This window comes from Rhagoletis zephyria, unplaced genomic scaffold, assembly GCF_001687245.7.
Source record: "Rhagoletis zephyria isolate East Lansing unplaced genomic scaffold, Rhagoletis_zephyria_1.1 Rzeph_scaffold_01193, whole genome shotgun sequence".
NCBI lineage: Eukaryota > Metazoa > Arthropoda > Insecta > Diptera > Tephritidae > Rhagoletis > Rhagoletis zephyria.
This window is the reverse complement of record NW_016158277.1, coordinates 8,024-22,859: the sequence shown is the minus strand read 5'-3', so window position 1 is coordinate 22,859 and position 14,836 is coordinate 8,024. Positions and strand designations below refer to the sequence as shown.

Genomic DNA, 14,836 nt, shown 5'->3' with positions numbered 1-14,836 from the left:
TGTAAACACATATCGTCACCTGAAATGCAAAATAACGTAACAACATCGTCACTGAAATGGAAAAAGTCGCGACCAATTTTTCTTTCATAAAACGATGTGGGGAGTTGTAATTCGATGAAATCCATCATAGCANATGTTTTGCGTTGTTATAAATGTATTTAAATAATTTTATTAGTAAAACCGTGTGTAAACACATATCGTCACCTGAAATGCAAAATAACGTAACAACATCGTCACTGAAATGGAAAAAGTCGCGACCAATTTTTCTTTCATAAAACGATGTGGGGAGTTGTAATTCGATGAAATCCATCATAGCAATCAAAAAGTGAATTTTGAATTTTTTATAAGTTACAACTTTTTGCATTTCAGTGACGATGTTGTTACGTTATTTTGCATTTCAGGTGACGATAGGTATGTACCCTTTTTACTGAATTAATAAAATTATTAAACATGATAATAAAAACATGGCGCTTTTGTTTTAGAAAAATGGGCTCCTTCTGGTGCCCTGATGCCACACTGGCTCAGTTCCCTCTAATACTGCTGGAGTGAATCGCTACTTTTGAATCGTTACTGCACCGACTCCTACGTAAGTAGCTACTCTATTAACCCGTGGTAGTGCACATGGTAGTGCAGAATCGAACCAGTCGTAAGCAGAACAGCGAAAAACTACGACAGAGGCCGCCCATAAATCACGAAAGTGACTACTTTAGTAACTCCCGGTAGTGCAGAGAGAGCCGATGGTGTCTACCGCCTAGGACATTGCCTTGTAAAAGTAATCGATGAAATACACTCAAGTAGTCGGTCGGTTTTTGACGGTGTTTATTAAGTAGCTACCGATTCAGCAGTCCTGTAGTCACTCCCCCGTACTGCAGGGTAGTCGCAAAAGTACACATACATATGCGCATTTTTACTTGAAAACGACGTCGACTGCGAGCACCCATGCTGTGCATCCCTATTTTAATACAACATGTTTTGTGTACCTTTAACAATTGAATTTAACAGCGAATGTATCAAGCCGCCCAGAAGACGCATTACGACCACTGTTTTTTTTAGCAACGGTTGCGTTCAACAGCTGCGCCTTCAGAACCTACCCAATGGCTGTTGTTAAAATTTAAAAATAAGAACGTATAAAGAAAAATTCTGAGTATATGAAAAATTTCTTTCTACATTTTAGTCATGATTCAATAATAAAACGATTGCTCAGAAAACAGGTTTCTCGCTCCCTCTTGACAAAATCGGCTCCCTTAGCAAGACAAGTTGTGTGTGTGTGTACAAAGCTTTTGTAAGGGAGTGTCAGAACTCTAATGTCACTAGTGAGTAAACCTTTAATTATTGAATCATGCATTTAAGTCCATTTATAGAAACGTGGTAGAGTTGTTTTTATATGATTGTTTTTCTAACATTGCTTTCCAAAGTTATTTTCAGAATATGGAATTCAATGTGCAGAGAATTAGGAAGCAAGTAACCTAAGCTGTAGCCAAATATAAGCAAACAAAATCCAACTTTCCATACTTGTAAACTTGTAAATTGATTCGTGGTTTCGAGTAATAACACAGTAGGGAGGCAAAAATATCACAGCTAAACGGCCAAATACGTAAACTTAATTTTGGCCTCTAGATTACGATGGCGTTTTCAGAAAATCCGTATCACGTCAAAATTTTGCAGCCGTTGCATGGGATGCAGTTCGGGCTTTAATTCGTTCACCAGAATATGCCATTTTTATTGCGAACTTGATGGAATCTTTTGACGCCTTTGATGTGCACATGTCGCTTGAAATCCACATGCTACACAGTCACTTTGACTTTTACGAGCAACAGCTTTCAACAGAAACCGACGAGGTAGCAGAGAGATTTCACCAATCCATTATGTGTTTTGAGGACCGATTCGCTGGAAAACGATTGAATTCAATGTTGGCGGACTTTGGCTGGTCGATCGCAGGAGGCAAAGGATATTAAAAAAATCATTCGAGCATTAGAAACTAGCAAAATATGCAAAAATGGGATTGAAGAGAACCCATAATAATATTATAATAATAATATTATAAAAAAATATTACGAAATAAATTATGAGTTGTAACGCAAAACCACATATCTGAACAATCAGTTGTATGGGAGCTATATGTTATAGTGAACCGATTTCCATGATTTTCAGAAATAGCTAAGGTAATATCAAAATACAGTCACGTGCAAAATTTTAGTAAAATAGCCTTAAAACTGAGGTAATTATTAACAAAAAACCTAAAATTTAAGCAGATTTTCAAGAACCGTTATCTCAAAAACTAGAGCAAATCTGGAAGAACGGAGGACGCCATTGAATTTAAAAGATCCCAGTTAAGTAAGATCAGTTATCAAAACCTTTGCCCAGAAAAATTTCAAACACTGAGCACAGTGTTTTAAACGACGAAAAATTCACCTTCAGAACTCTAAAACTTCCCCCTAAATATCTCAAAATTTTGACGTGATACGGATTTTCTGAAAACGCCATCGTAATCTTGAGGCCAAAATTAAGTTTACATGTTTGGCCGTTTAGCTGTGATATTTCAAAACCTTTAAATTTACCTACAGTGTAATTTATCACGCGTATTTGTTTAATAAATAACTTTATAATTAGATATTATGCTTCATTTATTTATGCCCATAAGTATAATATGTGAAAGATCAGAATTCAGTGAAGGAATTAACTATTAAATTTTTTTATTTAAATTTTTAGCTCTGGCTCTTTGTGACTGGTCATCATTGCAGAAGAGACGACGTAACCTTGCAAGAAAGCACTGCTCTCCGCGGAGTTCATCTCCTCATTTTACGAAGATGTCAAATGTCGGATGTTTGGAAACTGCAATATTGTTGAAACTACTAAACGAGGAAATTAATGGCAGTAAACTCATTTCAATTAAGCCTTTTATTCAACGTGCCTGTGCAAACATGTTTTTTAGTTACATGTGTTCTTTACGTTTTGAGCACAATGATCTGGAATTTTGTGAAATCGTCGAGTTTTTCGACAAAATCTTTTGGGAAATAAACCAAGGGTATGTGTTAGACTTTCTGCCTTGGCTAGCACCATTCTACAAATATTACATAAAAAAGATAGTTCACTGGTCTTCTACCATACGATGTTTTATTATGAACCGCGTCATAAAACGAAGAGAACTATTTAAGAACCAACCAGAGGACGACTTCACAGAAGCTTTGCTTAAACATCTCTCTGATGACAAGGATGTGGCAAGAGATACAATACTATTTATGTTAGAGGACTTTATTGGAGGACATTCGGCTGTAGGAAACCTAGTAATGCTGACTCTTATGTATTTGGCAAAAAATCCCATTGTAGCGAAAAAAATTCAATTAGAAGGAGATTTAATTTCTCCCAAGGAACAACACACAATAAGTTTTTATGATATCGATGCTATGCCTTATACTATAGCAACTATATTCGAGGTTTTGAGATGCTCATCCTCACCCATAGTTCCACATGTGGCAACTGAAGATGTCGTCATATCTGGTTATGGGATCGCGAAAGGGACTATTGTTTTTATAAACAATTACAAGTCAAATTACAGTAAGTTATACTGGAAACAACCTCACTGTTTCCAACCGGAAAGGTTTTTGGAGCAAAGAGTATTGAGACAACCAGGGAATAAACCTAGCACAGCAGACTATGGAACCGGAGCAATCTTTGTTGATAACCCAAAAGGTTCAATGGGGACCGAAGCAAAAAATTACCCCCCGCAGTTAAAAAAAAACATATCATTTTTCCTGCCGTTCAGTATTGGAAAACGAACATGCATTGGACAAAATTTGGTGCGAGGCTTTGGATTTATTCTAGTAGCTAATATATTAAGGCAGTACGACATCAAATACGAAAATAATACTACTATTGATGTACCCAAGGGGAGCATTGCACTACCTGCCAATCCGATGCCGTTGCTTCTAGTAAAGAGAAACCAAAACTTTTGAAAGAAACCTGCTTTCTGCGAAATGCTGAAAGTTCTAAACTCATAAGCAAAATTCTTATTTCTCGTTTTACATATGAGCTAAGAAGGTGAATATTTGTCAAACTACGATGAAACTCAATAAATATATTTTCTCGATACACTTATAATTCATTCTTGAATAGATTATTAAAGATAAAATATCCCTCAATTGCATAAAAACAAGAAGGTATATCCATGTTTATATGTAAATAAGTATATATACAAAGTTTTTAGTAAGTATTTACAGAGAGGCCCCGTTCCAAAAAATTTGAAAGCGATTGCGTGTAGGAACAACTTGCACTAGCATGTCAAGGCCTGTAATAAGATAAAGGCGCTGGTCCAATGCAGGCTTGCTTTGCACCAGGGATGTTGTGAATGTGGAATTTCAGACATCCGCGGATGCGAATGCGGATGCGGATGTCTAAGAGCTAACATCCGCGGATGCGAATGCGGATGTCTAGTATTCCTAAGAAATAATTTATGAAAGTAAATTAGGTAATTTAAGTAAATGAAAAAAACGGAAAAGTTAGTGATTTTTAATGTTTATTTTATTTAGTACTTGAAATTAAAAATAGAAGCATTATATTTAATAAAAAGTAATGCTGCTGCCTTTTCAGGTTCCAGTCTGTTTCTTAAAGGGTCGTAAATTAAACCTGCGCTACTAAATAACTGCTCGCTCGGAACACTTGCTGGTGGAGGCGGAACTTGACAATATTTTAAACTCGTTTCGATGGACACTCCACTATTTCAGAGGACTTTCAGTAATATTTATTCTTTTTTTATTGCGGTACAAGGATAATTCCTTTTTGAGAATTGCATCGGAATTGCTAATGTCGGGTGAATCCTCCTGATTTTCATCTTCACTTGAAGAGGCTAGCATAATGGCAAGATCGCTTTCAAGCAAGATCGTTTTCTAAATCTTTTTCCAAAGAATTTCTCGTTCTCATTCTTTTGGCTGTTTCATAATTCGGGGAAATAACAGGTTCATCAGTGTCTTTCGACTTTAGACTTTGTGATTCATTTTTAATTTTTTCTTCTGTGACTGGTTTGAAAAATTTGTGCTTATAGCGCGAGTCTAAATAGGTGCATATGGCAAATAAATTATCATTTTCCAGGGATAAAAAAATTTCGAACAAAATTCTGTTTTCAAAGTCGTAGATGCCAGCCGAATCGGATCAGAATATTGTGATTTGGCTAAAAAGTCTCCCAGTTTTTTTTATAAGCATTTGAATTATTGGAATCACGGATGATATGAGGGTCTCAGAGCTGCTTAGTTCCTGTATGACTTCTTCAAAAGGTTTTAATAGCTCAACACAAGGTTCCATAATCTTCCACTCCTCTGGCAAAATTGGGACTATGTCACTGTCGGTCATGTAAAGACTCAACTCATCTTTTATCTTTAAAAATCGCTCGAACATATACAAGGAACTGTTCCATCGCGTGTTGCAGTCTTGGAACACTTTGAGATGCGGTTGATTCAGTCGGTCCTGAATTTTTTGCAGTTTTTTTCTGAGCGATCGTGGAATGTTAAGTTATATTTTGGCGCTATTTCTTGCATTAATCTCCTAAATCCTACACCCTCCACAAAATAAAATGGTAAGTAGTGCAATCATTTCTCCAATGAGTTTGTCAATTTTTTTCGAATTCGGATTGTTAGTGTCCCACTTTTTTTCTTTTTGAAATGCTTCTTCCAAAGATAGCTGTGTTTTAGCTTTTTGCAACGGAGTGTCATTTTTATCTGAAAAAGCAATACATACATATGTATACACAGTAAATAAACTTTATGGAAGGCATATTCATCATGTTGATAAATAATAAATAAAATGACCTAAGCTATACTTAGAATTGAATTAAATACACACATCATACGAAAACAGTTGAGACTAGTGCCAAAATAACAAAAACATGTAACAAAAATCTATTTGGATTGGGGCCGTAAAGTTAAAGAGTTTGTGCTACTCCTACCGATAAACGCAGAATAGAAGTTCCTTTCTAATTTAATTTAATTTATAGACTTCCCTCCAATTTAGGTAAAAAAATAGTATGCCTACTTAATCTGGGTTCTGTGTACAACTAACTGATTACACGAATTAGTCTTTTTCGAGAATAATAAATTCATTATGTTAAAACTTACCTGATTCATCTTTTTTTTCTGCAACTGAATTTCGTTATCATCGCATTCAACCAGACTAAACAGCTCCGGGTGCATTGATTTCAAATGATTCCTCAAAGACGAGGTTGTACGACCCTTGCGAGAATATATTTTATTGCATATATTACACTTGGATTTCTCTCGATCATGCTCATCTAATTTAAAATAAGACCAAACTCCACTTTGCGTCAGTCGTGGCATTTTAGGTTGACTTGTCGAATAGGTAAAACACGGCAAACAACCAAACGCAAATGTAATTTTTTAAATCAGTGAAAAAAAAACCGTGGTGGTACCTGATCAGCTAATTTTATTTTATTATTTCCAAAAACGATCAAAGGTTTAACTAACCAATCATTAGCCGTCATCGATTTGCCACTTCGCTGCTTGCTGTGTTTGAGTTCCGGTCGCTTAAAGAAAAATTTTGCATGTGAAAGCAACAACAAAGTTAGCTAGCACGGATAACCGATAGCCAGTTTAGTTGTACCTCATTGAGTTCGTTCGTTTCGCCACTTGCTAACTGTTGGCGAATCGATGACGGCTATTAACAGCTAAAACCGTTTCATACAATTTGCCAACCACGTGAGTGTGCCGCAATATCTTCGCCCTGTGATGGAAGTGTCACTATATTTTGCCAGTTTAAGCGCTGTATACTTCAGCTGCAATGAATAACCTGTAATTAGTTTTCTCATTTGCTGAGGTGGACTTTTCCAAGTTGCAGGCAGTCACAATTAATTACTCACCAGGTCAGTGCCATAAGCTATCAAATCCATTCTGTTCTATTCCACGCGGTCAATGTCATTTCATACTTTGAGGCTGATGAACGCGAATTTTCAACAAATATTGCATATTAATTCCCACTCCTCATTAGATCTCAAATTGGCCTTGAATTGATTTTATTTAATTCGTGAACTTGGCTGTCAAGTTTATCACATTCCGTTTTAGCTTTACTTCTCTACATGCCAATTTTGACAATTATCACAAAACCAAAAGAAATGTGGTTGTTTACGAGATGTAGATGGCGCCAGGGTTACACAACCACATCCGCATCCGCAACCGCATCTCCACAGGAAAAAAAAATTGGGTAAAATTTTTCATTTTGTTTGCCAGATATACTCAGTGCACTTGCAAAATATTCGCATTCGCAAAAGATCCGCATTGATTTTTGCGAATGCGAAAGCGGAAGCGAATATTAAAATTAATGCGGAAGTTCCGCAGTTGCGAATTCGAATGCGAATATTCGCAACAACCCTGCTTTGCACGCCTTGCTTACTTTAATTTGCTTTGATTTACTTCAAAAACTCGTTTGGCCAAATGGCGGCTTGGAACCCTATCAAAGCAACCAGCTGTGTAGTTGAAAAGTCACACTAAGAATAATTTTGCCATCAAATTCCAGAAAATTAAAAAAAAGGTATACAAAACAATCTTTTCAGATTTATTTTTTAATGAATGTGAATTAGTTTTCGCATTTCAAAGGAATGATAATAATTATACATACATATATAACTATATGTACATTTATTAGAATCAAAAAACTCAAAAAAAATCGATTTTTCAAGAGACGACTTACCAGTAGTTTGACATCATAAATATCGCTAGCTTTGTGTGATAGTTGATAAGTCTGCATTTTATGAAGCCTCAAATTTTGACATAGAAAGTAAGAGAAATTAAGGACTAAGGTACTTGTTTTATTTTTTCTCGTTTATATTCAATGAAAGATAAATTTTATAAGTCCAAAAGAGGCCCCGAATATGCAATAAGGCCAAAATAATATGACATTTTTTAACAGAAATCGAACCCTTCTGATTTGTATGGAGGTTTGCTTTGCTTTAAACACGCAAAATGTTGTATTCAAAGTTCCTGTAAAATTTGTAAAATTGGACTTAGAACTTTTTACTTTAAGCCAGCGACATGTTAAATATAAATATGGAAACATAGATTACTTTTTATTAAACTTTGAGTTACTAATATTATACATATATTTTTTTAAATTACGTAAGACATTTTTTGTACATAAAAGTCTGCAGCAGTTTGTTTGAATTGATTTAGAACGGGAACATATCTTTTTGTCAAAATCCTACGAAATGCTTTCAAATAAAATATTTGCCTATTTGAAACTTTGAGGCGCTTAAAGCAAGTGAAGCAAAGCTACCATTTGGCCACCCTTCATATGTTTTAGTATATTCCAAATAACTTTTTACAGTTTTCAAAGCTAAGCAAGCAAAGCAAGCCTGCATTGGGCCAGCGCCTTTATGTTTTCATTAGAAATTTAATTTTTATAGTGTTGTGGCAGAGTTGTTCTTCATTTGACTTTGTTGGCGTGGTTTTGAGGTAACTGAATTTTTTTTACAAATATTATAGATATAGCGGTTAACAGTGCGCACCTACCATTCCGCAGGTTTGGGTTCGAGAACAGTTTCCGACCATCATGAAAGAAAAAAAAAACATAAAAAAGTGTTTTCTAATATTATGCTCCGCATAAGATCAAATGTGGCGACAGTAAATCTGTGTGCTTTCATTTTTTGATTGCTGAGAAGGGTGCAAGATCCAAAAATGGTGATACAGTCCAAATCCCGATAAATCACGGGATCCTGGGATAAGAATTATTCGCAACCCGAAATCCCGCTAATTGCTAAAATGCTTCGGGATTGAATGCCGTAGTACATATGCAGGTAAATCACCAAAATTTTAATTTATCAAAAAATCAAACTATTAGAAAATTGCAAATATCTAAATTTTAAATCCTTGTAAAAAAATACGGCTATATATATGACGTTCCAGCATACACGACATCAGCCAGGCGATCCAAAATGTAAGAGAACACTGTATCTATTGGAGATTTCAATATAAATCTTTTTAAAACCACAACCAACAGCAAACAGCTACTAGAGTTATTTCAATCTTTTCCATGTCATAAAAATAGACTTATACACAAGAAAAACAGAAGATGCCGAAACAATGATAGACTTGCTCTTTACAAACAGCAACAATATGTCTTGCAAAATAATGGAAATGTATCAGATCTCTGATCATGAAACAATATATTTTAATGTAAACATAGAAAGGTGGAGTTCAATAACGCCCGCGGAAATAACGCCCGCGGCTTGATTTCCTAAAAAATCAAATAAAGCCCGCGGGCGTTATTTCATCTTCATTGTGGCTCTTGTCTCTATTTTAGAATACATCCGAAACCCCCTGTTCTAAACATAAACTAATATGATAACACTGAACTAAATATTTTTTTCCTTCATTATAAGAAAAAATTGAAATTAGAATATTTCAATGCATATATTTAATACATATGTATGAATGTATGTACATGTGTATAAAAATTAAATAATTCAAAGTTTCAACAAAAGAAGGAACATAAAAAAGGAAATAGTTAAACAAATAATGCGACTGACCTCGATTTTTTGCTCTCGGCTGATAAACCCTTTTTTTTATGCAAAGTCTGCATGGGTAAGCATCGTGCTTCCTTACGCTCGCCTCCCGCATCCATTGCTTTGGATGAGAATATTATTGCCATATCTACTAACTCTAACTCATCATACATCTAACTCTCAGAAAAGCCAAACATCTGCGACTCCAGCTGAAAATGCATATAAGCAGCAATTAACACTACAATCGTTTTTTAACGAAATGTGTGTTCTTAGAGCTGAGAATGCGCGAGTGATTTATCTTGTTAATGCCTTGCACGAAGATAAAGCACAGCAAATCAAAAAAATTGAGGAACTACATACATGCCGAAGTACGTTCAATGCATTCTACGCTAAGTGAAAAAGTTGTTAATATTGTACAACTGAATGCCGAAATTAAAAATCTTCGCAGCGCTGTCAACAGTTATACTAAGCTCAACATAATCAACGCTAGTGGTGTAAACAAACCTGTCACAAATGCACTGAGTACCAAGACTTTGTCGGCAAATGGATCGCCCCTGCCAGCCGTTTCGCTTCGTACTAATTCTTATGCTGCTGCTGTTATTTGTACTAACACTTCTGCTAGTACGACCAATGCTTCTCCTACTATTACTACCAATGTTGGTTGTGCAAACACCAACACTATCATGTCCACTGCTGCTATTGCTGGAAATTCCAACGTCCTCATGCCGGCTAGCACCTACGCTGCTGCTCCACCGCTGATGCTGCTGCTGTAAACATTAATACTCTCATGCCAACCGCTGCTACTGCTAATGCCAATGTTAATGCCAACACTCTCTCACCGGCAAACACCTTCGATGCTACATCCAATGAGGGGAGAAATACACAAAACGGGAAAGTGAAAAAAACACGCGCTACCGTTTGTGTTGGTAAGAATGATAACTCTGAGCTCGACTTAGTCGCCAAGAAAAGATGGATTCACCTCTCTACGTTTAAAAACACTGTTAAAGAATATGATATTTTCTCTTACGTTACAAAGCACACTGGAATCAGTAGAACTCACTTATCATGCTTTACGCTAGCGAAGAAAGATGCAAATATAAATGAATTAAGAAGCATAAACTTCAAACTTGGAGTCCCTCCTTGTTTTTATAATGATGTATTTAACGCAAAGTTATGGACAACAAATATCAAAGTTCGACCATTCCAGTTTTTTCAAAAGGAAGGGGAGAAGGACCTAGCAGGCTAAGAGACGGCCCACTCTCTATTACTTCTTCTAGCTCAAAGTCACTTAAGTCATTTTCATTATACTACCATAATGCAAGTGGTATCCGAACGAAATCCAACGAGTTTAGGATTGCGACATCACTACGAGACTATGATATGATTGCTATAACTGAAACGTAGCTATGCGAGTCAATTTCTAGCTTTGAGTTTTTTGATAATCATTATACTGTTTACCGCCATGATAGATGTCCTACTGCTAGTGGTTGCGTTCGTGGAGGAGGAGTGTTATTAGCAGTTCAATTAAACCTTCATAGCAGATTAGTAGATTTACCATTTGCAGATAAGTTAATCGGGCATGTTTGTATAGTTGTATCATTTTCAAATGACAAATGCATTTATTTCTTTGCATCCCATATACCGCCTAACTCTAGTTTAAGCGTTTATGAGCAGCACATTAACAACATCAAATTTATTGCTGAGTCCATTGACTTTAATCAGCAGATAATTGTTATGGGTGATTTTAACTTAACTAACATTATTTGGTCATTTGACGATGGTTGGCTGTAACCCTTTAATATCAAATCTAAAACTGAATCTTCTTTAACTAGCTTTTCCTTATCTAATACTTTTCAGCAATTAAATTCATTTGCAAATCTTAATGGAAAATTACTTGATTTGGTCTTCACAACAGAAGACTTCAAGCCAACGTGTGAATTAAACTTGTCGCCTATATCACGATACACGACGCATCATAAAGCTTTGATCATTAAGTTTGAATTTCTTAGTTTTCAGCGGTTCAATAAGAGCCCTCAACCTAGCTTATGTTTTAGAAAAGCTAATCTCGATGCTTTAAACTCCTTTCTATAGTGTATAAATTGGGATTTCTTAGATTCGATAGAAGATCCATATTTAATATATGAAAATATTTGCGACATTTTTTCCCACGCCGTCACTAAATTTGTCCCTTCGAAATTTTGTCTTCCCACTAGTAAACCGCCTTAGTTCAATGCGGAATCAAGCCATTTAAAAAACGTTAAACATAAAGCTCTGAAAAAATTTAGAAACACTAAGCTTCCCAAGGATCTTCAGAGTTTTAACCATATTCGAAGCGAATTCGACCAACTCCATAAACAGCTCTTCAGACAGTATATATCTAAAGTTGAGTGCGACTTTAAACTAAATCCGTCCTCATTATGGAATTACGTAAATTCTAGGCGGAATTCAACCGGTATTCCGGATAAAATGGAATATAATGGCTGCGTGTCTAATACTACGCAAGAATCTTGCAATTTATTTACTTCATTCTTCCAAAAAGTGTTTGAAAGCTATGAACCTCCAAGTAATTTTCTATAAATTCAATGCACATCGATGTTATTGACACGTTTTTTATTACCGAAGAAGACGATACAAATGCAATCTTAGACCTCAAACCAAGCTTTAATTATAACTCTAACGGGTTTCCCCCAATATTTTTTATTCGTTGTGTGGAAAATGTAGTAAAACCAATTACCACGTTCTTTAAAACATGTTTGAGACTGGGAACGTTTTTAGACTGTTGGAAGATGTGTTCTATTGAACCTATCTTTAAATCTGGCGACAAAAGTTTCATCTCCAACTATCGAGCTATAGTAAAGCAAAGGGTTTTTTCAAAAATCTTTGATCATATAATTAATAAAAAGTTACTTGAACACGTTCGGTATGCCCTAACTAGCTGCCAACCAGAGCTGGGTAAATGCAATTACATTACAATTACAATTACATTCCTCAGTTAATGTAATTAGGATTCAATTCCTTTAGTTCACAGCAAAGGAATCGATTACTTTTTCAATTCCTTGAAGTAATTTCAAATGGAACTGTTTTTTTTTCTTTAATTCCATCACAAAGAATTTCATATTGTCTCTGAAATAAATTACGTGCTAGTAATGCAATTTTTTTTCAATTCCTTTGAAAGGAATTGAAAATGTAATTGATTTTTTTTCCAATTCCATTCAAAGTAATTAAAAAAGTAATCGAAAAGTTTATAAAAAAAAATTTTTCACTGTTGAATTGCAANCAAAATAAAACAACCATAAATAAAATATGTAGTGAATTAAATATTTTGGAACATAAAGATGACCTATTGCAAGGCGTTATAGGAGGTTCATTGACACTAAGCCTTAGTAAATTGGACTCAAGTCACAAACGAAAACAATTTTTAAAAGACCGACTTAGCTACGTTGCCCCGGTAGAGATATTCCTCGGTTTTGATCAGCGTCATAACAAATGTTTTTTCCATTACATTCCGGTTTTAAAAACGATTCAGTCTTTATTAAGTGACGCAGATTTTTTCAATCTTTTTAATAGTGAGAAGACTTTTCAGAAGGATGTGTTCTCCGATTACAATAATGGCTCATTATATAAAACCAACAACTTTTTTAATGGAAAAACCAAACGTATTGAATTATTACTTTTTCAGGATGCTTTTGAAAATTGTAATCCTTTGGGCTCGTCCAAAAAGAAGCATAAACTTCTTGGTATTTACATGATGCTTGGCAATATCCCAGTTGAATACAGGTCTGGTATCCAAAATATTCAACTTGTTCTCCTTTGTAAAGAATCTTTTGTAAAGTCCTTTGGTTTTGAAAAAGTTATTCAGCCCTTAATTAGAGATATGAAAACGTTGGAAGAAATAGGCATTGATGTTATGGTAAAAGATACCATTCAAAATTATCGTGGAAGCATTGTAGCCGTGCTTGGTGACAACTTAGGCAGCCACCAAATTGGTGGGTTCACTGAAAATTTCAGTACCAGTAACTATCTATGCCGATTTTGTTTTTATAAAAGAGATTCATTACAAAATTTTAATATCAACATGTCTGAAGAACGAAATTCAAAAAATTACAATATTTGTATTCAAAATGCGAACAACCCACCTAATTTTGGTATGGGCGTAGTAAAAAATTCATATCTAAACCAATTGAATAATTATCATGTCTGCAGTGGCCTCCCGCCGTGTATTTCACATGATTTGTTTGAAGGAATTATACCCTTTGATTTGATGTCAGTATGCAAATATTTTTTTGACTCAAATATAATTTCTGTTGACTACTTTAATATGTGGTTTGCATCAATACGTAAAAAATTCAAACTATCATTCTCTTTTCCTATTGTGCAGCATCATATGAAAAAAATACCTGGAAAGGCTGACGAAATTCGGCATTTTCTATTTTGGCTGCCTTTACTTTTTCTACACAAATTTTCAGAATATGATAAACCTGTATGGCAGTTTTTTCAGAAAATGATCGAAATGTGTCGTTTAATATGCAGTTCAGAAATAAATCACGGTCAGATTGCGTTACTCTCGCATTATGTGCCTGTATATATGGAATATAGGAGAGAATGTTTCCCGCACTTAAAACTGCGTCCAAAGCATCACTACATTTTACATTACCCAGATTTAATACAAAAGTTTGGCCCTTTGAAACATTTGTGGACCATGCGCTTTGAGCAGAAGCACCAATATTTTAAAAGGATATCAAAGATATCTAGAAATTTCAAAAATATAACATTGACTCTGTCTGAGAATCATCAGCAAATGCAAGCAAGTATTTTCGGCGATAGGTTCAGATTTAAAATAGTATGTAATTCAGCTGAAATTATTTTAGAAAATATGTTTAATTTTAGCATACCGCAGACTTTTGTGTTTGTTTCGAAAAAAATAGAGTTTCATAATACAGAGTTTAAAGAAAACGATTTCATTGTTATTGATTGTGACGAGCAAGGATACATTTCCGTCCTAAAAGTAAATTATATATTTTTAAATGAAAATTATGAGAAAGCTATTTTTTATGGCATTTGTATCAAGATGTGGTATAACTATAAGTCTCTTTTATATGAAAGTTTAGAAAATGATAAACTATACACGCTAGCTAAACTGAAAGATATTTTAATAAAAATTCCTGTAAAACTATATTATTTCAATAAGAAATATTATCTTGGCTTATTCAATACCTTTGTAGAAAAGATAAATTAAGTATTATATTTAGTTTCAAATACTTTCGAAATTAGTACTTACTTTTTTAAATTATTAATAAATATTAGATACAGTTGCATACACACTTATATAAATTAACA

General features: G+C 34.7%; 1 protein-coding gene across 1 annotated transcript; it reads right to left on the bottom strand.

Annotated features, from left to right (window-relative positions):
- Positions 1 to 5,085: 5,085 nt before the first annotated feature.
- LOC108363111 (uncharacterized) lies at positions 5,086 to 6,460 on the bottom strand. The gene is made up of 2 exons (XM_017616378.1): positions 6,105 to 6,460; positions 5,086 to 5,708 (listed from the first exon to the last, which is right to left on the bottom strand). The coding sequence occupies exons 1-2, from the start codon at positions 6,321 to 6,323 to the stop codon at positions 5,580 to 5,582; spliced, it is 348 nt and encodes a 115-aa protein (XP_017471867.1). The 5' UTR covers positions 6,324 to 6,460; the 3' UTR covers positions 5,086 to 5,579.
- Positions 6,461 to 14,836: the final 8,376 nt, after the last annotated feature.